The sequence below is a fragment of the Mytilus californianus genome, unplaced genomic scaffold (assembly GCF_021869535.1).
Source record: "Mytilus californianus isolate M0D057914Y unplaced genomic scaffold, xbMytCali1.0.p SCAF_3, whole genome shotgun sequence".
In the NCBI taxonomy this organism is placed as follows: Eukaryota; Metazoa; Mollusca; class Bivalvia; order Mytilida; family Mytilidae; genus Mytilus; species Mytilus californianus.
Genome location: NW_026262679.1, coordinates 94,513,368 through 94,539,125, shown reverse-complemented (window position 1 = coordinate 94,539,125; position 25,758 = coordinate 94,513,368). Strand labels below are relative to the sequence as shown.

Genomic DNA, 25,758 nt, shown 5'->3' with positions numbered 1-25,758 from the left:
AAGTTCTTGAATTTCTTCTGTTGTAACACAACTTGTTTGGCCATTAACCTTTAGAAAATGGTTGATTTTAATCCAGAGACATCTTTTTCCTCCTTTTTAAGTAATACGCTTTATGGAAATAGACTATTGGTCTCTATTGTAAACCATAGTGTTACTTAGTGTTCTTCGTGGTCCACTTTGTGCCTCGGACGTTTCTGCTTGTGTAAAACTATCCATTTTATTTAAGTGGACATACGATAATATTTATTTTTATTTTATTTCGTTCTTTCGTGCATGATTATAATTTATTTCATACATAAAGGAAAATTGGCATAATGCAAACGTGCAATTTAAACAGCTGAGAAAATTTAAGAATGTAACCAAAACCTAGCGGCAAGACAATGAAAACAAACGGAAAGTATTGCAAGTTTGTCTGCAACAATATAATTGATTATTTGAATGAGGATTTTCTTGTGTTTGGTGTGTTGATCCATAGATGGTCTTATAAAAGATGTTATATGATATATTATTTATTTACAGACAATCACACAACAAAATTCCATATAAATTCAGCAAATCAAAGTCTGCAGCAACAAGTCGACATATATCTATATGACGGCCTTAAAAAAACAGTCCATACGTGGACAAAAAGACAGAAGTTACTGTTTTTTTTTTGTCACTGAGACAGCATTTCAGATTATTTTTACATTAAATAACATGTTTTAGTTGAATAGTTACCTTTCTGGTAAATAGTTTAAGAAACCTGGACTTCACATTCATCGCTCTTTTCCACAAGTGTTGCACTTATCGTTCTTATTTTATCTCCTTGATTACTAGTAATGAGTAGTATTTTAACGTGAGGAAAGCTAAAGGATACAAAAAATTCCCGAAATACCCCAGTAACGTTGGTACCGTGGGACTGGTCCCAAATTATGGCGTTGTTACGGTAGGTTTATGAAACCTTTTAATTTTACACGTATTACGTTGAGGTCAAAATTTTAACATCTAAATTAAAAGTCAGCGTATGCTCTTACAATCAGTATAACAAACTTTATAAGAACATCAAAATTGGGTTGAATGCATTTAAAGGGCACTTGTTAAACGCCTATTTCCATGAACTATAACAGACAAACGATGAATTAGTTCGTTGATTAAAAAAAAATGAAAACAACACTTCATAAATGTCATGTGTCTGAAGCTCTTTTCTGGATTTACCTTCATCAAGAATGCTCAATGCCGAATATTTGAGAGCCAAAGATGTATAAAAACCTTTGAAACAGTTGGAGAGCCATATGACAACAAAAAAGACATCAATATAACAGCCAAATCCTTCTAAGGTCAACTTTGCCTTATAGAGAATTTTTCAGTCTCAGATATTTTACATAACAGTAAGATTTTATGGACTATTCCCAAACTTTGTAGCTTATGCATTATTATCAGATTGAGATGATGCGCCCAGAAAAAAAACTATTGGTCACATTTCATTACAGAAAAGAGCAGGTACAATCTTAATTCCACAGTAGATATATATACCGGCATATATGTCTCTGATACCGGTGATACAATCAAGTTGGCAAAAGTCATTCGACCAATCTAAAAGTTAAGATGTCTATATCCCTCCTCTGCTGGAGACTATCATCTAACATAGTCCCATGCAGTCGATCTGTTATAGGTATTTAGTAGTTAAACTATTTTGTTTTATTGCCAAGATTTAAATAGTTAAACATGGTCAAACATACTAGACAAATCATTGGTTCAACCAATCGGAAGTAAATATAAACGTCCTTGGTTCATGCCATGATCAGGCGGAACCTCTGACAAAAATTATCCTCTTCATTAGAAGGAGCCAACGGACAATCTATTGGTTATATAGTTATTATTGATTTTGTTGTCTTTGTTATTGTTTTGTGTGTTCTTTTTCGGCTTTTATTTCCGTATTTCAAAAACCTTATCCATTCCGGATTGATTTATACATACATTATTTATTATCGCCATTGAAAACGGAAGTGTTAGGAAAAATACAATCAACTTTCCCAAAGAATGTTTGATGGTTTTCGGGCTTACAGGATGCAATAACTGAATGAAAATCAGGAAGATATGGTATGATATTAATAAAATCCCAAATTCATCCGATTTTTTGCGGTAGGGGCTTGAACAACGTAAGATCGGCATGTCTTCAACACAATTCAGATGAACTACTCAAATGACATGTTTTGAAAATTGAGACCCCCTCCCACCTTTTACACACACACTTTCTTTCATTTTATCATATATTAGTAGGACAGATTTTTTATTTTAAAATTATACTCCATTCTTTATATTACTGTTCCCAGATTCCTCTCATCAGTTCATTTCTCAGTCTGTTGTTTCTTCCTCATTCTTCGACCAGCCGTAGATTACTTTAGTCTTTAGAGGTTCTTAGGCCATATACTTTAGGGCTCATTATGGTTATGGTTATGGTTCTAGGTTGATGTTAGGGTTAAGAATAGTAAGAATACTCTGAATAGCTTTATATGGGTTAGGATCTTTAAAGGAAAAAGGAAGCCCTTTGATCTTTGAATTCTAGTCACTCTGGCATCCTGGATAGTCAATTCAGTACCTAGTCAAATAGACACCTAGTAAAGTTATATTGGCACCCAAGGCCTAAACAAAAAAAATGTTTGGTTTGGGTAACATGTCCAAAAAAATTTAGGTGGGGTAGGTAGGCATTTTTTTTAGCAAGTACATTGTATTTGGACATTGATAGTACTCAGGATGACTCTCTGACAATATTTATCGCACAATGCTAAAAAAAAAATTTGGGTCAGGTTTTTTTTTAGGTAGGGTCAGGTTCCCCTTACCAAACAATTTTATTAGGCCCAAGGTTAAAATGATATTTTGAAAGTAATATATATATATATATTCTGTTTTTAATATATTTCTTTTAATTTTCACTCAAGCCACACCTACATGTACACACTTATTGGTCACTTAAAAGGTCCAGTTACAGTAAATCTTACAGATTTCATAAGAATTTGCTTACACCTGGGGTATTGTCCAGCCAACAGGAACATGTTGTTTGGTATACTTTATATGCACCAAACAAGAAGTCCCTCAAATTATATTTATTGAATGAGGGGTGTAGATAATAATACATGTATCTTTGATGAATTTTAAGATTTCATATAATGTTGATCTGAAGATAAAACAGTAATAACAAGGAGTTATTTATTAACAAAGTTACAATAAGTTTTTCAAATGATTTTAGAGAAGACCATCCATGTCTTAAATTATCATTGATTTCTCTAATATATTTAAATTTTGTAGGAGAAGATTTGCACTGATGTCAATGGAACTTCACCAAAAACAAAAAATAGTACCAGTAAATATGGCAGAGTCGACCTTGCTGACTTTGTGAAAGAAGTTGACAGATTTTCTAGATTAATTGAACCATTTGCATTTGTTTTATATTGCTTGGATGACATAAGGAAGTAAGTACAATTATACATGTTTACACAAAAACTTAATGTGAGTCTATTTATTACATACATGTACAAATGTATATGTAATTTTAGCCAAAGGGGTCTTACAGCACCAACACGTCAATTTGTGAAAGCATTAATGTGCACACAATGTGATTCATTTATCAATCACTGTAGGTCATAATTTCATAATTTTTTTAATTAATGACAATAATCTTTTGTGGTTAATTCACTTTGAAATATTTCTGTTCAAACAGGGTAGTAAATCGGCATTGTCACCCCAATCACAAGAAGCTTAAGTCACCTTGTTTTATAAGTATTCAATCAATACCAGCAAGAGTGAACCAAATCACATTGTGTATACAATTTATCATAGCTCAATGTATTGCAATTGGTGTTATAATTGCAGCAAATACATGTATTGTATAATTACAAATGTATACGTAGAATGGTATTTTCCTAAACGTGTGAAATGAGTGTTTTTAATCATGCTGATGTGAAGAAATTTGTGACTTGCAGGTTATGTAAAATTAATGTGTTTAGACTATATCTTCTGTTGCTGTGGTATTTAAAGTGCAGCTTGATATACTGACAGAGCCTTTGCTCTTGCTTATATATTTATACAACTGTGGTCACTATTATTATGATTATTAAACTTCACAGATACAGCAGGATTTCTGTCAGGTTTAACCAATGGAGAGTATTGACCTTATAATTTCATTACATGTATGTCTCACGAGAATCCGCTAGTTTGATTGGCCAACAACAATCTTGTGTCATTCAAAAATTAACCTTCATATCAAAATGAAATGTTACATTCGTGATGACATGTGCTTTCACAAAAAAGTGCACAGGTAAATAAAAGAAAAACTTGATAAAACTTTTTTTTCATGGTCTAATTAGCATAAAATTGTAATTATAAGAAATGAAGGCTTCTTTTTGTAATTTTATTGGGGTGTAAAAGTGTTGATCGTGCACACATTTTTAGAATGAAGTGCTTCAAACAAAATGTGCTTCGGTCAACACTTTAACACCCTAATAAAATTACAAAAAGAAGCATTCATTTCTTAAATAAATGATGAGTAAAGATAATGATATCAACACTTAGCGAAACTGAGAATACTACAGCCCACAAACTAATAAATTAATCTTATTGAGGATAATGACTAAGAAATTACTTAATACAGAAAATTGTTGACTACAGATCTAGAATAGTAGATTCCTTATTTGGACTCGCATAAATGCACTAAGTAACATTTGTACTTTAAAATAGAAGTCAGTTATTGCTACTTTGCATTGAAAAGTATTAATACATGTATAAGCTTAAGGGCTAACACAGGGTTATGGCTTCTTTAATTTACCGTAGAATAAAAAAAGTCAGTGTTCTGAAATTTTCAATTGATTTTTGAAGGAAAAATAAAGAATGATTTTCTTTTATTTGTACTCTATTTTTAAATATTAACATCTCATGCACATGTTTTAATATTACTTGTAAAAGGAAATCAGTCAAATTAACAAACTATAAATTGTAATACCTTGCTGTACTGCACCTTTACAGAATTTATTTGATGTTTCAGTTGGAGATATCCAAAAGTTACTTTATGTTTATGGATAATTTGCAATTTTTGCTGTATAATCCTCACAAAAGGTATGTTCAAATATGTATGTTTTTAGAGTAGATTGGCTTCAAACTATTCCCCAGGCCTCTTAAAATATAATACCGTTCAAAAAATGTACATGTAGTAAATAAAAGCATGTGTTGGACAAATTTTTCTACCAAATAGTATCAAAAGTTTTAATTTTAAAAGATATATTATGGTTTGCCTTATTAAAAAGTTACAATTTATTAATGAAGTAAATCATCTGAAATTGATCAGTATTTTCTCCTGTCAGTTGTCAACATGGGTAAAAAGGATCAGCAATTATTGTCCTAATACTTAAAGTGCCCTTGTGGATTATCATACAATATGGATGGACAGTTTTATTACCCAGAAAGACTTAAAATCAAAATTAAGTAACTGAAAAATGAATTTTGAAGAACTTGAACTTTGCCTTCGATGCTTAATTTCCAAAATGTATATATTTCAGGTGCTGTATTTGTTCTTGTGTCGTTACTGGTGGTAGTAATAGCAGCCACTGGCTTGGTACAGATACACACAAGGATTTTAGATAAAATATTGCCTGTCAATCATCTCTCTAGTCCTGATGATGAGTCCTCAGATGAAAATGATGAAGATTCAGCATACAGTACAGTCAGACAATTCAGAGTTAGGTAAGATCTGATGTTTGGAATCTAACTTTTGGTTGATTATTTTTCTGGTATAAATGTATAGAATTGCCAATTGTTCATTAAAGATGTACATGTATGATTTAAAATAAAATAAAATATAGAAGATACTTACTTCAAAATGAATGATGCTTTGTTTTGCAAATAATTAGTATATATATATTTATATAAGTTATATCTGAATAATTAAAATGTGACAAGATATTACATTTCAAAAGAAATTTTTATGTTTATTTTATAAATAGTTGTTTGTTTTTCTTGCTCTATTAGTTTTAATGTAATGTACCATGCTTAATCAGTGAAGAACAGTTTAAAATCTTTCATCACACTAAGTATATAGCTTATCATATACCTACTTTTATTTCAGCATAATACAGATGTTTGAGTTTGTTGTTAAGTGTAATGAGCTACTGGCACATTTTTATGGAATCCTAAAGTGGGATAATATATTGCCATCATTAAGGTAGGATTACTTTTAAAGGATTATTGCCAAAAATTCCTTTTTTCTATGTTGAAATCAGCTTGGTCTTCCAGTTGACATAATTTTCACTTTGTTTCTAACCAAAAGTGGAGGGGGAGGGGGTATTGTGGGTCGTCCTGTAATGGACATAAAACCCTCAACATTGATATTTTGGACTAGATAATAGAGCTAGGAATTTTAAATCATTATTTATAGCTCATTTACTAAAATTTACTCATAATTATGTAAACAGTAACCTAATCAATAATTTATACAATACCTATTGAAAAATGATTTCAAAGTCAAAACAGATCAAACAACAGTATTTGGTTATTGTAAAGAAAAAACATTTAATGATTTAATGATTAACAAACAGGTGATGATTAGAACTTACTGATGCTTTTATATTCTCTGAGGGTCACCACAGAGTGCAACTAATTTGTTCTTATTGAGAAATATTATCATGTCAACTTTTTCTGGTAAGAGTTGGTTTCTCAACTTTGTTACGTAAGTAACAGTCTTGCCAACGAAAATATTTGCTCTGACGGTACAGATGTGATGGAATGGCTAATACAAATTAGCCAAAAGTAAGCCTAATAAAGCTGCTCAAGTGCATGGCCCACCTCTTTTCTGAGAAAAAAGTGCAAACATTCGAAACATCTTTTAATTTTGATTAGTACTGTTTAATTTCCCAAGAGGTGCTCTCAATAAAAATCTAATTTATTTCAAGAAGGCAACAACCTAACAGGAAACTGATTAGTCAGGTATCATTTTAGTATTTGATACTCTGTACTAACCAGAGATACTCAAGTTTACAAGTTTCAGGGGCCAGCTGAATCCTGCCTTCAGGTGTGGGATTATCTAGCTGTGTTGAAAACCTGTTGATGGCTTTGGACTGTTTTCTGCTCTTTGGTTGGGTTGTTGTTTCTTTGACGCATTCCCCGTTTCCATTTTCAGTTTTAAGTACTTGTATAACATCCCTATTTAAGATACCTAGTTTTGTCCTGAAATGAGAAGGTCAGGCCAGAAAGGCATGTCAACCTCCCCAAACATATTTTATTGTGACTCAAAGCCAACATGTCAGTGTTCTTACTCTTTTAATGCTGCATGTTTGGCATAGAAACAATAATGATATTGAAACCTTTTGTTTGAACGAGCCAAGGAACAAACCCCTGATGTCCCACATGCAAGATGAGAACACTAACTCAAGACCAATAAGGCTGAAAGATTTGATATGAGCACTTGATTTAATATCCAAATATGTAGTCACATTTACATCTTTTTCCTAAATGTATTGTTGAGAAAGATGTTGCTTATTTTGAGATATGAATGTTATTGCAACTCATGGACTTCATTCATTGATTAATTGTTTTTGCAGATTTCACATAGAGTTTTGTACATTATTACTAAGTTTTGTTGTGTTGCCAACAAGATGGATATATATAGCCTTAGTAAACTGGGTGTTTCTGGACAATGATATTGTCATACAAGGTAAGCTATATTTTAGCTTAAGATATATATATATATATATTCTTTTCAGGATATTGTAATCTTAGTTGATGGAACATTTCTTGACGATGATAGTGTCTTTTAAGATATATATTTTTAAATAAAGGTATTGTTGAATAACCTTTGAACGTAAGTCTTTCTAAGTATCATCAGCAGTACTTTCAGAGCAAATTTTGATGTTATAAGATTGAAAATCTAGATATCTATTTTTTGATATATAGCTATATAGGTATATTATATTTTGCACTTTTTAGAAATAATATATTAAATGTAATTTTGATTTCCAGAATGTTCAGTTTTATTCAAGTTGAACATCTAGTCCATTTATTTGAACATCATCAGCTGTCATTTAACACTCTTTTTAAAATACTGTATGTTTTCCCTTTTTCATAGATTATTGATTGTTTTCTGTTTATATTCTAGTGGTTATAGATAACAGTCAGTTGTTTATTGGTTGTCTGACAGGACAGGCACTACAGTCTCCTATATCAAAAACAGTCACATCAAAGCCTAAGGTAAAAACAAATAAATATGCAATGATTGTTGGTTGTTTTTTAAATGAACAGTTATTGATAACACTATGTGTAAACAAGCATGTAAAAAAATACACATTTCAATATAATCTTTTATCCAAACACAATGAAGTTGAGGAGGGAATATTTTGTATCGTCTTTGCCGTCAAGTAAAAATTTATATAAAAGGTCCTAATCTGTACACACACGGTAATTCAGTTACAAATCACTATTAGTGTTGAATTTTCACACTGAATGCAGGTGTTTGTGGGTAATCAAAACTCCAGTCCAAAAGAAAGGAGGTTTGGGAGGGGGTGTTGTACTGGTTTATGGTCATTCATCTGTCAGTCTGTCTCTGGCAAAACTTGAAAAAAATTAAAGGTCCGTGCAAAACTCTGTATTTTTCTGCATGAATGACTGAATTCATATAGTTTTTTTTTTTATTAAATCCAAATCTGAGTGATACAGTTTTCAATCTCGTTCAAGATATTATTCAAGTATGACCAGCAATACCTCGTTATAAATATTTTTCTTGAAAACATACTTTTAACTTTCGTTATCTGGAAGTCAACTGGAAGTTTGACAGACCAAGGGACACAACTCTTGCTTATCTTGGTAAGCTAAAATAAATCCAGATGAATATAGGTTTGAGATCGATGTATCTGTATGTAATGGTCTTTTATGATTTTTCGTCTCTTATTTATTTCTTTGTACACTTTCATTTTTTTTCTGTTGTATTTGGTCGAGAGACTAATTTCCAATTGATCTTAGCATGATTTAAAGTTGACAAAATTGTTTATTCTCGTATACAAGAGATTTTTAGAAAGTTTCTTTTCGTTTTTTTGTGGAGCCTGCGACTTTTGTCGCGGAAAGCTCGACATAGGGATAGTGATCTGGTGGCGGCGGGGGCGGCATTAGCTAACTTCTTAAAAGCTTTATATTTTAGAAGCTAGAAGACCTGGATGCTTTATACTTTGTATATAGATGCCTTATGATATGAAGTTTCCGTCTGTCATATGTCCATTGTCCTTGACCTCATTTTCATGGTTCAGTGACTACTTGAAAAAAAAGTCAACATTTTTTGTAATGTTTATTTCTTTCTTATTATGAGTAATAGGATAACTATATTTAGTATGTGCGTACCTTGCAAGGTCCTCATGCCCATCAGACAATTTTCATTCGACCTCAACCTCATTTCATGGATCAGTGAACAAGGTTAAGTTTTCGTGGTCAAGTCCATATATCAGATACTATAAGCAGTAGGTCTACAATATTTAGTATATGATATGGAATGATTGTAAGGTGTACATGTCCAACTGGTAGGTGTCATCTGACCTTGACCTCATTTTCATGGTTCAGTGGTCAAAGTTAAGTTTTTTGAGTTTTGGTCTTTTTTTCTAATACTATATGCAATAGGTCAACTATATTTGGTGTATGGAAATATTTTATGATGTACATGTCAGTCTCGCAGGTTTTATTTGACTTTGACCTCATTTTCACAGTTCATTTCTCAGTGTTAAGTTTTTGTGTTTTGGTCTGTTTTTCTTCAACTATAAGCAATATATCGACTATATTTGTTGTATGGAAGGATTGTAAGGTGTATATGTCTGTCTGGCATGGTTCATCTGACCTTGACCTCATTTTCATGGTTCATTGGTCAATGTTAAGTTTTCTTGATTAAGACTGTTTCTTAGAAACTATAAGCAATAGGTCAACTATGTTTGGTTTATTGAATGATTGTAAGGTGTACATGTATTTCTCGTTTGGTTTATCTGACCATGACCTCATTTTCTTGGATCATGTTTAGTTTATGTGTTACTTGTAGTAAAGCTTTATATTTAGGACTATCAACATAAAATCAATGGTTAGTAAAGAAGGCGAGACATTTCAGCGTGTGCACTCTTGTTTTTATTTTAATCTTTTTCTGAGAAAATACAAAAAGATTAAAAAAGCTGATTGAATAGTTTTGGTTTGATCACTAAGTCTTAATCCTTACTTGATGCACAATGAAGCTCATTAATGTATGATTAGGGTTAATTGTTTTTAGACATTTTAGATAATTTTTCGTAAACTATAACATAGTATCAATGATTATTTATCATGGTGATCAAAGATAATCTTAGGTAAACACTTGTGGAAAAACAATGTCATAAATCAATACAGTGGTCAGTGAAAATTTAATTACAGTTGTATTTTCAGATGAACTCTTCAATCCTTTTAAGTACCTGAGGTCATGTATTGACATATATGTGTTAGTTCGAGAAATATAATGCAATTTGAGTGCTTTTGTTAACTTTGGGACCGTAAAAAAATTTGGTTCCAGTCAACGGAAATTACAACTCATCAGGTGGCGAAATACATATATTTATATGAAACAAAGTCTGGGCCCACAAGAAAACTTTGTCTCATCTGAAATTTGGAGTCAATTGAGTTTGAGACAACGAGAGTTAACTGTATATGATTTTCTTTTTTTTTTTTCACATTGTATTGCTTTTCACATAACATATATTGATTGGCACTGCATGCTATAAGAAAAGTGGCTTTAATATTTTGGAAGTTGTGTTTGTTGATATCTCTTAGAGTTTCAGGGGTATATATTGTTTTAAAACATAACTCGTTAGTGAACCTCAGAAGTGCAGGTATTCAGGCTAGATCTATTAATTTGCAATGCCTATATATAATGTGAGGTTTTTTGCACACATAAAATTCACTGAATGATTTTATCGTTAATCTCAAAAATCTTCATTGCAGGAAGAAATTAAATTTGAAGAAGAAGTCAAAGACAAGAAATCCAATACTAAAGATTCTGAAGATATATCTGATGTAAGCCATGCATATTTTCTTTTTTGAACAAAATAAAGTATTCATAATCTTGTAAAATTAAATATCAGGAATAAAGAAGATGTGGTAGTATATGTCAATGAGGCAGTAACCCAACACCACAAACAGAGTTCTTGATAAGTGATGGTCCTAGGGATTTGACTGCCACATTTTTGAGAAGGACCAACACAATTTTGGTAATTTGCAATAGAAATGATAGTGAGGACCTTCATATATTCTTCAAGGACCACCAGGCAAAAAAAGATTTCGAGAACTCTGCACAAATGACAAAGACATTAAAAGGTCAACGTACAGTCATGGTCTTCTGTATATGTCACTCCTGTTTTGTAATTTTATAGCTAGGGGATTCATTCCTCCCTCCCCCCCCCCCATATTTGACCAAAAATTAACAGTGATTGTTTTGAGTATTTTAGCTTATATGCTAAACCACCTATTTTTCAGCTGGATTGTGATGCTGAGACAATTGAAGTTACTATGGATGAAGATGGTAAATCACCTTCTACAAACAAACCAGGCATGGTGGCTAGATTGATGGAATTGAAGAAAAGAAGACAACATATAGCTAATGGTTAATATATTGAATATATGTTACCACATTATTTAATTAATTTTAGCTTAAAACTCTCATTTTATCTAAATACAGGCATAACATTTGATAATGTCAAGATATATACTTTTTCTTTCCACTAGAATGACTGAAAGTAAACTGTTTTAACAGTACTGAATTTATAGTAGTTGTAAAATCTTAAGTTTGACTGAGAGACTGAGCATGACTTATTAATATCTTGATAACCATTTTTAGATCAGTTCAAAGCAAAATGTCTGAGTCATTTACTTTAAATAAAACATGTCAAAGCTGAAATCTCTGAAAGCATTTTATTTCTTGGGAACCAATTGTCCTGTAGCTAATGGTCAATGAAAATCTTGACTATTTCATACCCAACAAAATGTCTACCGTAGAAAGGCTTGTATAGTCCGCGGTTTTATTGTCCAAAATTGGACCTTCCAGACGGGGTGCGGACTATAGAGTACAATAAGCAAGAAATAAGAGAAAAATTTCAATTTCGCGGTCGAGGTGGTTTGTTTACGTTCCGCCATCTTTGTTATTTCTATTGTAGAGGGCGCTCTTATCATTTTTCAAACTAATAATTTTAACTCATCCATATTAATAAGTTATTTCTATTCAATATCAAATTAATACTGATAAATATAAAAACTAAACCTTTCATTACAAATTTCTCGTTTCTTTTCAATAAACTGGTATCTGCTCGATTGAAACGATACAAACATAGTGAAAAAGACAACTGTAAACCAGCTTAGAATTTGTAAACTACAAAACGAAATCGGTTATTGTTCGTTCCGTTTTGGTGTTTCATACTGACTAATATGGTTTGTATTAGCTTAAGACCCTTCAAACATTAATGTGATAGATATATTAAAGACTGTTTTACAAAAGGATGGAACTGTTTTACTTTCAAAGTCGTATAATAGTGATATCTGTTATGTACGGATTTCGACTCTAACCGGTTAATTTCTTCTTTTACACGTGCTTTTTAAACTTCCTGTTTAAACATACACAAGTTTCTAAATTGTTTTTTAAGTAAATTAAACTTATTTTAACAATCATGAAGCGTTCTAGAATCATTAACAAGCAGTTTCAGCTTCTGTTTGATGATGGAAAACAGGTTTTTCCAAGAAAATACCGCAAACGACCGCACAGGATTTGAAATTACCGGAGTTTCATTAGACCTTTTCTAACAGTTACAAAAAGTTTTTTTACCTAAAATTTCGTGGGGAGAAGGGGGTGCAGACTATGTACCACTGCGAACTATACAAGCCTTTCTACGGTACATTCTTTTGCCTTCCCTGATGAAAAGTTTGAAGCTACACATATGATTGCCTTCACCAAATGCGACAATATGACAAGAGGGAAGAATATTTGTTTGAGGGTTATCTTCGCTTCAACTTTGTGAATTGTAAATACCATATTGGATGGATGTTTCTTGGTCAAAACCTCTTGTTACGAAATGTTTAGACAACATATAATGGTAAAAATTATGACTTTTTTGAATCCTGTTTGAATGATTAATTTTGTATTAGTTTATTGCCTTTAAAACTAAATATGATGAATTATGACATTATAATTTATAGTTCTTAATAAGCTTGTTTAAATCATGAAAACATTTCATATTTTTTCTCTTTAAAATTGTTTATTAGCTTTATATATACAGTCGAACCTGTATTAAGCAGTCACTCTCGGGAAGTATAAAAAGTGACCACTCAAGAGAGGTGACCTTTGAAACGAGATTCCAACAAATTCTGATTTTGACATCCCTTATGGGTGGGATCGGGTCAAATTGTTTTAATGTTTTCAAACGTAGAGTTATCGTACTTGCGAGCTGCACGATCTCAGTTGCAAATGGGTTTCCATCTCCATTTTGACTTCAATATTGACAACATATATTTTTCGTCATGAAGAGTTTTGGTAGTTAAAACATTAAAATGTTTGTTGGAAGTTGGTATGACGAATTCGTCGAAAATAAGGTGACCGCTGATCGCGTTAGAGGTGACCGCTGAAATGAGTTAAATTATATAGAGAAAGCGTTTGGGAGGGTCTGAAATGGTTGTGAGAGGCAGGTGACCGCTGAAACGAGGTGACTGTTAAGGCAGGTTTGACTGTACATAGTATTAAAGCCATAAAGTTCAGTTTTGATATGGTTTACAATAAATATTTCACCACCATATATCATACTATTTCATTTTGGTTAATTATGTGGGAAGTTGACATTAAAGACTTTTTTGTTTATTAGAACAGCATTAATGAATTTTTTTTAATCTTTGTTATTTATTTCAGAGAGCTGTTTTGCCTGTAAAGTGTCATTTGCATCAATTCTAAAAAGAAGAGTATGTATATTTAGAGGGAAAAAACACAATACATATATTATAAACATAACTTAAGTGTGCACATATTTAGAAAGAAAATAAAACATAAAATTACATGTTCTTTAGAAAATAATAGCTGGAACTGTGATATATTTCAAATAAAAGAGACCATATTTTTTGTTGTTTCCTCACTAAAACTCATACAACCTATGCAGTTTTAACGTTTTTCAACTGATAGATAGTTTTACAATTTGTAGTGGGAGTTGATGGAAGGTCTGAAGAAATCATTACACAAAAATATTGCATAACAATGTTGGTTCATGGAGGAGTTGTAACAGCTCTGAGAAAAAGAACCAGAATGTGAAATACTTAAAACAATCCCAGACTGAGGTAGTTTAAATAGATACACAACTTTTTCTCTTCAGCACTGGCAGTATTTGATAAAAAACACATACATATGAGTCCCTTAAAAGAAATAATTCATGATGAATATTGATAAGAAACTACTTGTATTTTTCCATTATTGCAAATCAGATTACATGTATTTTCACCTGACTGGTTAAAAAGATTTCCTTGCTATAATGATGTCTATAAAGTACTATTAATATGTAATTTTTTCAGTTTTATTGTCGACATTGTGGAAACAATTTCTGTTCTAAATGTTGTAACCAACGAGTGCCAAAATCTGTATTCGGCGCTACTGGTAAGTAAATACAAATTATTTTCAATATTAATAATAAAAAAATAGAATCTGAAAGTAAATACAAGTCACAAAAACTTATAAATCTTTTTTGAATTTTTTTTATACAACCCTATATTTTAGTGATTGTCAACAACAAAAGGAATAAATGACTCAGTTAATTAATATTAAGATAAGCATAAAAGGAGGTGTAAAGTAAACATCTATGATTCAGCAATCCGATAACACTCAAACATTTAACATAGAGGTCATTCTAATCTTCAATTATAGACAAATGGACATATTAAAGATTTAAGCAAGGTTTTAATCACTCCAATTCTGTACTAGTTTGGACTTAGGATGTAGTTAGGTGAAATTTTAAAAATCTAGAATTTAAAATTGATACTTTATATCAGAAGAGCATTAGTTGAGGAACAAAATAAGCTAAAAATATTGATAGGTTATGGAACTTCTTTTCGAGATATTTAATTTTTAAAAAATGGTGGGAAAAGGCTGACTCAGACTTTTACCTTATATCTATATTGGCATTATTTGGGTCTCAAATCGTAAGAAAATAATTCTTGAATCTGCTTAAATTTTGGTAAATGATCTTTATGAGCTATTGAAGTCTTATATGAAAAGAAAAGTGGGTGTTATGGGGCAAAATATTTTACCCTGTATCGTAGGATAAAACCCAAGGAGTCCGAACATCTGACGAAAATTCCTAAACCTGACCTGACTACATCCTTAACCAAGAGTAATGATTAAAATTTGACATCAACACCATATCGTGATAGAGGTTACTGTATTGTCTTCAACACCAACAGATTCTTTTAGAACAAAAGGAAATTCTAAAATTGCCTTCATGAGTTATTATTTTGTCTTATCTTTTCAGTGTTTCTTTAAAAGTTGTTGTCTTTGATTTTTACAAGGACTTTAATAATGACTTTTATTTTTAATGCAACTGATTGATTTGAAATGTTTTGGTTTAGGTTTCAACAGAAACATGTGTTTGTTTACATAACACATAAATTCACTGATAGACTAATCAAGTAAATAAGTAACAAATTAAATCATCATGAAATACTACAGTTTCATAAGTAGTAAAAACGTGTCATGTTGGTTGCATAATAACAAACTTTAACAAGCTAATGGAAATATACTTTATTATATTTTGCATTAAGCTGAATAGCTTATCTTTTTACATGCAACATAAACTAATGTTATAAGCTCAGATAACAAAATTTTGCTTCACCATGAGAAAATAAAAATGGAATTTGTTTAATAACTGGCTTAAAAGCATGAGAATTAATGAAACCCAGATATCACTGGCTTTATGAATTATTTTGATGCCTGATCAATTCACCTCTAAAGTCATACATCAGCTGCCATTACTGGAACAGGAATTGCTTACTACCTTCCTGAATAATTGAGTTAATTGAGTAATTACATGTACCTCCAACTTTTGAAGGATTCTTGTTGCTCAATATCAATTTTTTGTGTGGTGTTTTCTCAACTTGTTTTTCTTTTGGTCGTTGTGTTACAGTTTTGATTGTCCCCTTGTTAACTTCTCCACTTTCTTTTATTAAATAAGCAATACTTACATTTCAGCTCCCAGTGCACAGACAGAGACTGTTCTTGTATGTAACATTTGTCATAAGAATCTTACTAAAGCACCAGATAAAGAAAAGAAAAGCTGATAGATGTCACTGTGCCACATTGATATATAGCTTATATTAAAAGGTTGAAGATGGATTAGCTTCAAAGAATACTTAATATAACCACGTCTTACAGTGCTGCATGGGTTGTAAATGGAAAGAGAAAACAAAATATTTGGAAGATGTATTTTTTATTTATATGGAAGTATTACATTGTGAATTCAGTAGAGGTGGATGTGTTAAAAACTAAAATAAAGGGAAGATAATAAAAAACAAAATATGTCATGAATGTAGCTCATAGATTACCGTAAAAAACACATCTGATAAAATTGACCTTCTTAAACTCTTTTTAGCAAGAAATTTATTATTTCACCTTACTATTTCTACATTTTGTTTTAGAGATATTCACTGTAGAAAGAAAGAAGCAGAAGATTATGACCGTTACCTTCTGTATCAATGGTCCTATTTTTACTCTGATAATGACATATGTAGATATGAACCTGAAATTCTTACTGTTTTAACAAAAATTATCCACGAATGACCATACAAATTTTCAAAAATGTGAACCTAGTAGAAAATTCATGTAAAGTGTATAAGGAATCAATTAAAATTTGTCCTCTCTTTTCACAAGAAAAATCTCAATTGTTAAGTTATTCCTTAAACACTTTATAGTTTGAATGAAAACGAAATTGTTAGTATTTATACCATGATGTCAAATTTAATTATTAATTATGTTAAGTAGTTACTTTAGTGTAATGATGAACATTTTAATTGAAATAGTTAAAAACAATTCATGAAAATATTTGGTTCAATTGAAAATACTAGAAATGTTTGCTACATAAGGTGAATAGATAGATTATTATGAGTTCCTAAATATTATTGAATGTCATATTTTATTTGAAATGAATGTATGATCCTATCTGATGTGAAGGTCATATTTTATGTGTCATGAAGTTCACCTCATATCTGATATGAAGGTCATATCCTACATCTGATGTTAAGGTCAAATCCTATCTGATATGAAGGTCAATCCTACCTGATGTGAAGGTCATATCCTTTCAATGTGAAGTTACAAACTTATCTGATGTGGAGTTTGAATCTTATCTGATGTGAAGGTCATATCCTATCAGAGGTGAAATTAAAATGTTATTTAATGTGAAGGTCAATTCTATCTGATATAAAGTTGTATTATTTCTGATGAGTTTCATGTATAAATCAAAGTGATCGTGTAATATAAACCACCGTTTTATTGTTAAATCATGGATTATAAATCGTTAATGAGACTGTTAGTATGATAAACATATGTAATTTTAAACAATTCTTACAAGTTTCTTAAAATGTATATAATTGTGTAAAGTTCAATTTTATTTTTAACTACAAATTTTATGACTTTATATATTAAAAACTTTGTGTTCAATATTTGTTTATGAGAATAGTCAGTTGTTTTTGTTTTGTTTTTATTGATTTGTGCATTTTTTTTTTATCAAAATAACAATTTTATGCCATTTGTGTGAGTGCAATTTTGATTTTCAGAATAACATTATTTTGTAAATAAAAGATTAATAATTTTAGATGAAGGGATTGTGCATTAGATGTAAATGCTGTGATATGCTTTCTAGAGTATTATTTTTAGATACGACGACATAATTCTTTGATTTTCATTCTCACTATATTTGAATTAACACAAGCAAATTTATTCAAAATACGAGTAGAAATGACAATATTCTGGGCTCTAGTGAATTGAACTTTTACACATGCCATTTTAAAGTTGTTTAAACTAGTGCTTATGTTGTATGGTCTTGCCTTGTATGTTAATCTATTATCAGGCAGTAAAATTGTTCGAATAAATTTTTATACAGTTCATTCTCAGTTTTAAAGTAGTAGATCTCATCATGATTACGATCAGCATAAATGTACCGTAAATGTTTTATCATCTGCCATTTTACTGAATACACGAATAGCCAGTAAAACTGCTTTTGTGACTGTCGAATCCCCAATGAATGATGACTAGTCTTCAAATACATAACTGTTATTCCTTAATTCACAAGGCTCAACAGAACATCTGTCATTCAAATTTTGAACATACTTACTATTTCATTGCTATGTTTATACTGATTGTAATAAAAAATCAGTCATAATTGTTCAATACAATATCAAGAGGATGAAATTCAAGGTATTAGTCGTTATTGCTTTTATATTGTAGAATAAATTTCTACAAAACATAATTTTTGCTGATTATTACCTTTAATCTATTTTTGAGATAAATTGGTGGTGGACCCATGATTTTTTGTTTTGAAAACTTGTTTTTTTATTATTACTAACAAAAAATTTGTTCTACTAATGATCTGGTCTTACTCTACATGTTGTATGTTTTTAGCAACAAAGTAAATTTTATTCAACTTTCTACAAGAAAAAAGTTCAGATGCCATAACAATTTTTTTTTTGCAAAGTATTTGTAATGTACAATAATAACTATATACATACATTGTTTTAATGCCATTTCTATTGATGGGGTAAACAAGAATGACTGAACTTAACCAGTCAACATTGACGAGAAATTGACAAAGTCTATTTTATTCTAGTAGGTTGAGTATACTTCATCATTTTCATGCCAGGAGCAGGGGCATATAGTGTTATCCAAGTCCATCATTTGTTTTGTAATTGTGAATGCCAAAATTTATCCAGACTTTTTTTTAATTGTTATGCCTGATATCGAGCTGATTTTTGGTTTAAAAGTATAAACTAGTAAGTTTCAAATCGTTTCCTTTCTGTTGACCTTCTCTTTACAGAATTTCAGAACCATCACACCATTCCACCAGCTAGGGCATTCATGTATTAATCCGGACACATCTTTTCTACAAATGATTAGAAAAAGAGAACCATGCCCGACCTAAATGGTTATAAGCTGGAAGTGATCACCCATAATTTTTTTTTGAGAACTTGTAGCAGTGATGACATATATCCAACTTTATTCACAAAATATATTAAGATAAAATGCTAATGATAATTAAGTTATACCTTTAAATTTTCTCAAGAATATATTAAAATATATAAAGGATTAAAAGATTATAACTTTATTTTTGAAGACTTTATTCCCATATTTTCTTGAGATGAACATACATGTACTTTTGCAAAATGTAAATGCCAGCCCATAATTATGCTTTATATTTCATATGCTGCATGCCTTGATTTTTCATCAGCATTAAGGAATACCTCATTAAAGTATTGTTTTTTAGTTATTTATATCTTAGCTTTTTTTTTGTAAAGATTGGTTTATATTTTAGATTTGTCAAATGATAAGTTTTTTTTAAGTATTTAGAATATCAAAGTTATAAATAGCATATAAACTAGATTGAGGAAATTTAAACATATTTGTTCAACCTCTGATTGAGACAATGAAAAGTTTTCATACTTTGTAGGTACATTGTACGTATCATTTGAAAATACAAAAACTCAAAATAGCTATTTTAATCATTTACACTTACTCTTACAGCTGTTGAATAATTTTATTGCAACCATTCAGTTCAATAAGAATTTTGTTTTGTACTGCAAATTCAGAAATTTTTGTGATGTTTTTTTTTTGTCAAATTGTGAAATAGTTTTCACCATAATAAACACTAGCATTATTTGTATGCAGCATTTCCTGAATAATAAATCTCACATTTTTGTTCATTGTTCAACAATCACAATAAAATGTAATTAATGCATATGCAAATATCTCTGAAATTACAGTATATATATATTTATATATTTATAACAGTATTGCTATGGTCAAAATTGTTTCAGCATAATTAAAATGATCTACACTTGTGCAATTTGATTTTATAACCTGATATTTTTGTCAAATCTGCTCCTTTAAATATAAAATTGAAAAAGAACCTACTACTTGCTAGGCAATTGGTTAACACTTGCATGATTTTGGTTATAATCCTAGTCCTCATCCTAGTCATTCTAAGTCATTCTAAGTCAACAGACAAATGTTGGTACGGTTTTTATTCATACAGTAGTATATCTCCTGTAATATTGCTATCCAAAACTAAATGGGTTTCTTAATTGATTATAAATTACCAAGTATTATTTTGACGTTTTTTCTTTCAATTAGCCATGCTCTCTGTATGTTAAAGAACCCTTGAAACAAATTTTTGAGAGGTCTGCAGGTGGTCCTGATGCAAGGCATAATTTCTACCCCTGTTCAACATGCCCTCATTTTCAAATGGAAGTTGAAATTTCTCTCATTTGTTTTGTTCGATTCACTTTGTAGATCCTACCTATTAAATTTATAATTAAATGGAGCTTAAATGAACTCCATGAATAAAAATATTTTTTTAATTCCTAATACCATGAGTAAAATTCATTTTGAGAATTGGTCTGTTCTATTGAGTAGCACAATCTTGCAAAGAAAAGTTAAAAAAAAATTAACCTAGTTTGTTAGAAAAGGTTTAAGGTGGAAAAAGTATTTTTGTCAATGATTTCAATATGTATGCCATCTATAAACTGTTCTACATGCCCAGGTCAATTAATAAGTTTATTTCATTTAAATAGTTCATTTATATTATCTTCATATTATGGACTCAATATATAGATATAATTATTATAAGGGCTGTTCCATTTAAACATAAATGCTACCCAGGGAAGGCACTTTCAAAATTGGGTAACCCCCTTTAGAAGCAAATTTAGAATTTCAGTTACATTTTCACTCTACTTGTCACTCGCTAAGAGTTGAGATTACAAATTGTCTTCCCTGGGTCCCATGTATGCTTTAACAGAACAGTCTTGAAACTTATTGGCTTTATTTATTCCCCTTTAAAGTATCATGTTTCCAAGAACTTGCCAAAGAAATTTATGTAACAATTGGCTATAACAATATTGTCTTATGTAATATATTTTAAATCAAACTGAATCTCTTACCTCAGTAGCATTAGTTAATTCCACATTTTGTGTATTATTGCTTTTTAAAAGCCATGTATTTGTTCAGTATTCAAATTTTTTAATAGGTATATTTGTAGTCAATGAGTAAAGTAAATTTTACCGGTAAATATGTTGCAGTAAAATCATGGTTTAAAACCTGCCTTTTGATATCTGTGTCATGAAGTTAATTAAAGTTGCTCAATTCATACAATATCTTTCATGAATTTTATCTGTATGATTATAGATGCATCTGGTTTTTTTTGTGTTATTAAAAACATTTTAGTGATCATAGTTCCAAAATAGTCACAATAATTATTTTACAAGAAAGAAAAGTAAATTAGATGGTATTTTAACATTTTTCTATATCAGTTATGTTGTGAAATTCCCTGTGTTCAAGTTCAAGTTGAATATAAAACCATTTCTTTTCACTTATACTTGAGTGACTTTTATAAGTTTTCACATTGTTTATTAAAATGGAGATCTGTTTGATAAATATACAAGAAGTGCTGTGGATAAGTGATGAATCTTTGGTATGCTAATGCTTGTTTTTTTCTTTTCTTAATTACTTTTGTTTGTATAAAAGTATGTATGATAGAAAACCAATATTTGATATGCTGTTGCAATTTTAAGGCATGATGCCTTAGTACTATATTTAATTTTAAGTTACTTTATTGTTTTAATGTCAAGTTTTCTGATCCATTTAGGTCAGGAGATAGTTTCGTTTTTCCCTGCTTCCAATTTTGTTGGGACATATATCTCTATGAGCAAAGTTTTATAATTATATTTCAGCTATAGATTTTTTTGGTAGATAGAAGAAAAAGAAGTATTAAAATTAAAGTTTTTTATTATTGATTGTCTCATAATTCTTTTATTTCATATGTATGTAAAACTTTTAAAGATATGCTAGATAAAACGTTTCTTGAAACAACATTTTTGGCCTTTTTCCTGCAATGACCTATTTTACTAACCAATGCAATGTTTGTTTTGTATAGAGATATTATTGCCTGGTATCCTGCTTCTATTACAAGGGTATGGTGACATTCAAATTATTGCTGATATCACATTTCATTTTGGAGTCTTGGTGATTTTGCATTCGAGCAGTGTCAGTTTCTATGAAAAATTAAATCAATGATTGGGAATTATAAGTTTCAAAAATTGAAGCATGAGTATTAAAATTCAGAAAAAAGAGTTCAATGTTTGACAATGTACAATTAATATTTACTTTCTATGAAACAGGAAAAATAGCCCTCTTTTTTTATTGTTTTTGAAGCAAATCAATTTTGCTTTTCCAACAGTGCACTTATATTGTAAAAAACTCCTGTTTCTGATATTAATGAATGTATGATTATTTTTTTTAGTGTGGTTTTAAATGAATAGTTGTCTTTATATACCAGTCTATGGTTGTATGTGCTTCCTTTTAAGTCTATACAATGTTGTCCCTATTTTTAGCTTGATAGTAGATGTTTTAGAAATAAAAGAACATTAAATATGAATAATATAAACAGTTATATGTATTAATATTTATGCCAGTTTTCTCATCAAAGTTTATCTTAGATGATTTTGAACTTTCTTATATAAAAATAAGGAGATGTGGTTTGATTGCCAATGAGACAACTATCCATCAAAGTTTAAATGAAGAAGAAGAAAGCAATTATCAACCGTACAATGAGAAAAACCCATAGAGGAGAGTCGGCTATAAAAGGCCCCACATGAAAAATATGAAACAATTCAATTGAGAAAACTAACGGCCTAATTTATTACAAAACAATTTCTAAAAACAAATATGACAGACATGAACCAACGACAACCACTGAACTACAGTCACTTGACTTGGGACAGGCACATAAAGAATGTGGTGGGGTTAAACTTGTTAGAAGTGGCAACCCCCCTCTTACCTGGGACAGTGGTGTAAAAGTACAACATAAGATCAAACTATAAAAATCAGTTGAAAAGGGCAGAACTCATCAGATTGATATAAGCAGAAACATATTTATGAAAAACACAAACTGGATGTGGCAGGGTATTTATACATCCATTACAACAGAAAGACACAAAGTAGAGATCTGTGAGTACTCCCAGTTACTGACAGCTAGTTCAAAGTCAATAAAAACTAAAAAAAATCGTGTATCTAAGACTAAAATATCAATCAATACACATCCAACATCTAATGGATTTAGTGTAAAGATGTCATTATTGCGAACCAAATGATACTTTTCCACAGATTGACTTGAAGGTTACCTGTTGATTCAAACTTTTGCAAGTTCTTTTGTCCCATTGAATAAATACAATAGCTATTGTTCTCTGTGAAGTTTATTCACTGGGACCTTTAAATTTTTTCTAAGAGAAATCTATCACTCATTGATTAATTTACCCGAGTAAAAATTGTCTTATATATAGACAAAATTACATGATTTATACTGAAAAACTGCATGTGATGTCGTATTTATTCAATATTAATAATATATTTTCAGTCTGTTAATGGTAAACAGTGATTCAGTTGATTTCTGACAAAACTTTCATCATTGTTCCTATGTAAATTTTGGTCTTGTTTGACAAATAAAAACTGGAAAATTATGATGCTCAAATTAAGACCTTCTTAAAAGTGTTCTATTACTAAACAAAAACAAAAAATGCAAATTTTAATAGGAACAATGCTAAAAAAAATTTCAGAAAACAACTTTTTATGATTAAATCAGTGTTTATATGGAACATTGAAAATATATTATTAATACTTAATAAACACAACATCACATGCAGTTTTTGTCTCGCCTTGACAGAGTCAAAAAGCAAGACATAGGTATTCTGTTTCCGGCGTCAGCGACGACGACGGCGGCATTGGCGACGACGAAGACGACTACGACAGGGGCGTCGGCGGTGTCAACAATGTATTAGTTTGTGATTAGGTCTAGTTTATGGTGAACCACAAGTGGAAGGTCAATGATATTATGTATGCAGTTGTATAAGCATTGGCACATCTCATTTCCATGGAGATTATTTGGCCCTGCACCCTCAGTCATGGTCTATTGACTTTGAAAATTTTGCTTAGTTTACATGTATTAGTTTGTGATTAGGTCAGTTTATTGGGAACCACTAGTGGTAGGTCAATAATATTTGGTATGCAGTTGTATAAGCATTGGCATATCTCATTTCCATGGAGATTATTTGGCTCCGCCCCTTTAGTCATGGTCTATTGACTTTAAAAATTTTGCTTAGTTTACATGTATTAGTTTGTGATTAGGTCAGTTCAAGGGGAACCATTAGTGGTATGCCAATGTTAATTGGTATTCAGTTGTATAAGCATTATCACATCTCATTTCCATGGAGAATGTTTTGCCCCGTCCCCTCAGTCATGGTCTATTGACTTTGAAACATTTGCTTAGTTTATATGTATTAGTTTGTGATTAGATCAGTTTAAGATGAACTGCTAATGTTATGTTAATGATATTTGTTATGCAAATTTATTGGCATTTGCAAGTCTTTTTTCCATGCAGATTATAAAGCCCCACCCCCTCATCATGGTTCATTGACTTTGAAACTTTTGCATAGTTTACAAGTTAATGTTTGTGTTTAGGTTTGTTTAAAGGGAACGACTTATGATAAGTCAATAATATTTGGTATGCAGTTGTATTAACATTGGCACATATCATTTTCATGGAGATTGTTCAGCCATGTACCTTCAGTCATGGTTCCTCGACTTTGAATATTTGCATAACTTACATGTTAAAGTATTGCTATTCTAATTTCAACATTTGCATTATCAAAAGTACAAAAAGGCGAGACATATCTCTGTGATAACAGTTTATTGAGTATAAAACATGTAATTTTGTCTATTTATAAGAAATTTTTTTTACTCGGGTAAATTAATCAATGAGTGATAGATTTCTCCTAGAAGAAATTTAAAATAAACTACACAGAGAACAATAGCTATTGTATTTATTCAATGGGACAATAGAACTTGCAAAAGTTTAAATCGACAGCTAACCTTCAAGTGAATCTGTGGAAAAGTATCATTTGGTTCGCAATAACAGTCCGAGAAAAACATGACCTTTTGCAATGCCAAAAGATAGGTATCAACTGATTGTAGTACCATGAATGTGCATATGGTATTACAATAATATTTAGTATGGTTTTAATTTACTGATACTATTAACAAAATCAATATTTATACCAATACCTAGCCCAGAATGAAGTTGCCCAGGATATTAAAAAGGCTTGTCAACTGGTTTTCTCCAAAGCACACCAAGAGAAGTTAAGTAGTCTTGCTTATCATTGCTTTAGAGAGGCATTGACTGATGATTACGACCTTGCTTGGGCCTTTACCATGATGATGCCCTTAATTTAGCTCCGAAATATTAAGCTTTTCTTGCAAGCCGTAGAAAACCAAATTTATGGAAACTTGCTGATGTTAGTGAAGTTAATACTAGTTATACTGTGCATAAAACCCATTTTAAAGGGGCTATTCAGGAAAATGAGCATGCTATTATTGTGGGAAACCAGGACATATTAAAAGGGATTGTAAAAAACGCATTACCCACAACAAACAATTCATTCAACAAATAAAAAATGGACAATATAACAAAG

General features: G+C 30.7%; 1 protein-coding gene across 1 annotated transcript; it reads left to right on the top strand.

Moving 5' to 3' along the window:
* The first annotated feature begins 1,974 nt into the window (after positions 1 to 1,974).
* LOC127735490 (protrudin-like) lies at positions 1,975 to 22,679 on the top strand. The gene is made up of 12 exons (XM_052245670.1): positions 1,975 to 2,079; positions 3,286 to 3,449; positions 5,018 to 5,088; positions 5,529 to 5,712; positions 6,095 to 6,190; positions 7,566 to 7,678; positions 8,120 to 8,211; positions 10,960 to 11,031; positions 11,491 to 11,617; positions 13,904 to 13,953; positions 14,554 to 14,635; positions 16,223 to 22,679. The coding sequence occupies exons 1-12, from the start codon at positions 2,077 to 2,079 to the stop codon at positions 16,309 to 16,311; spliced, it is 1,143 nt and encodes a 380-aa protein (XP_052101630.1). The 5' UTR covers positions 1,975 to 2,076; the 3' UTR covers positions 16,312 to 22,679.
* Positions 22,680 to 25,758: the final 3,079 nt, after the last annotated feature.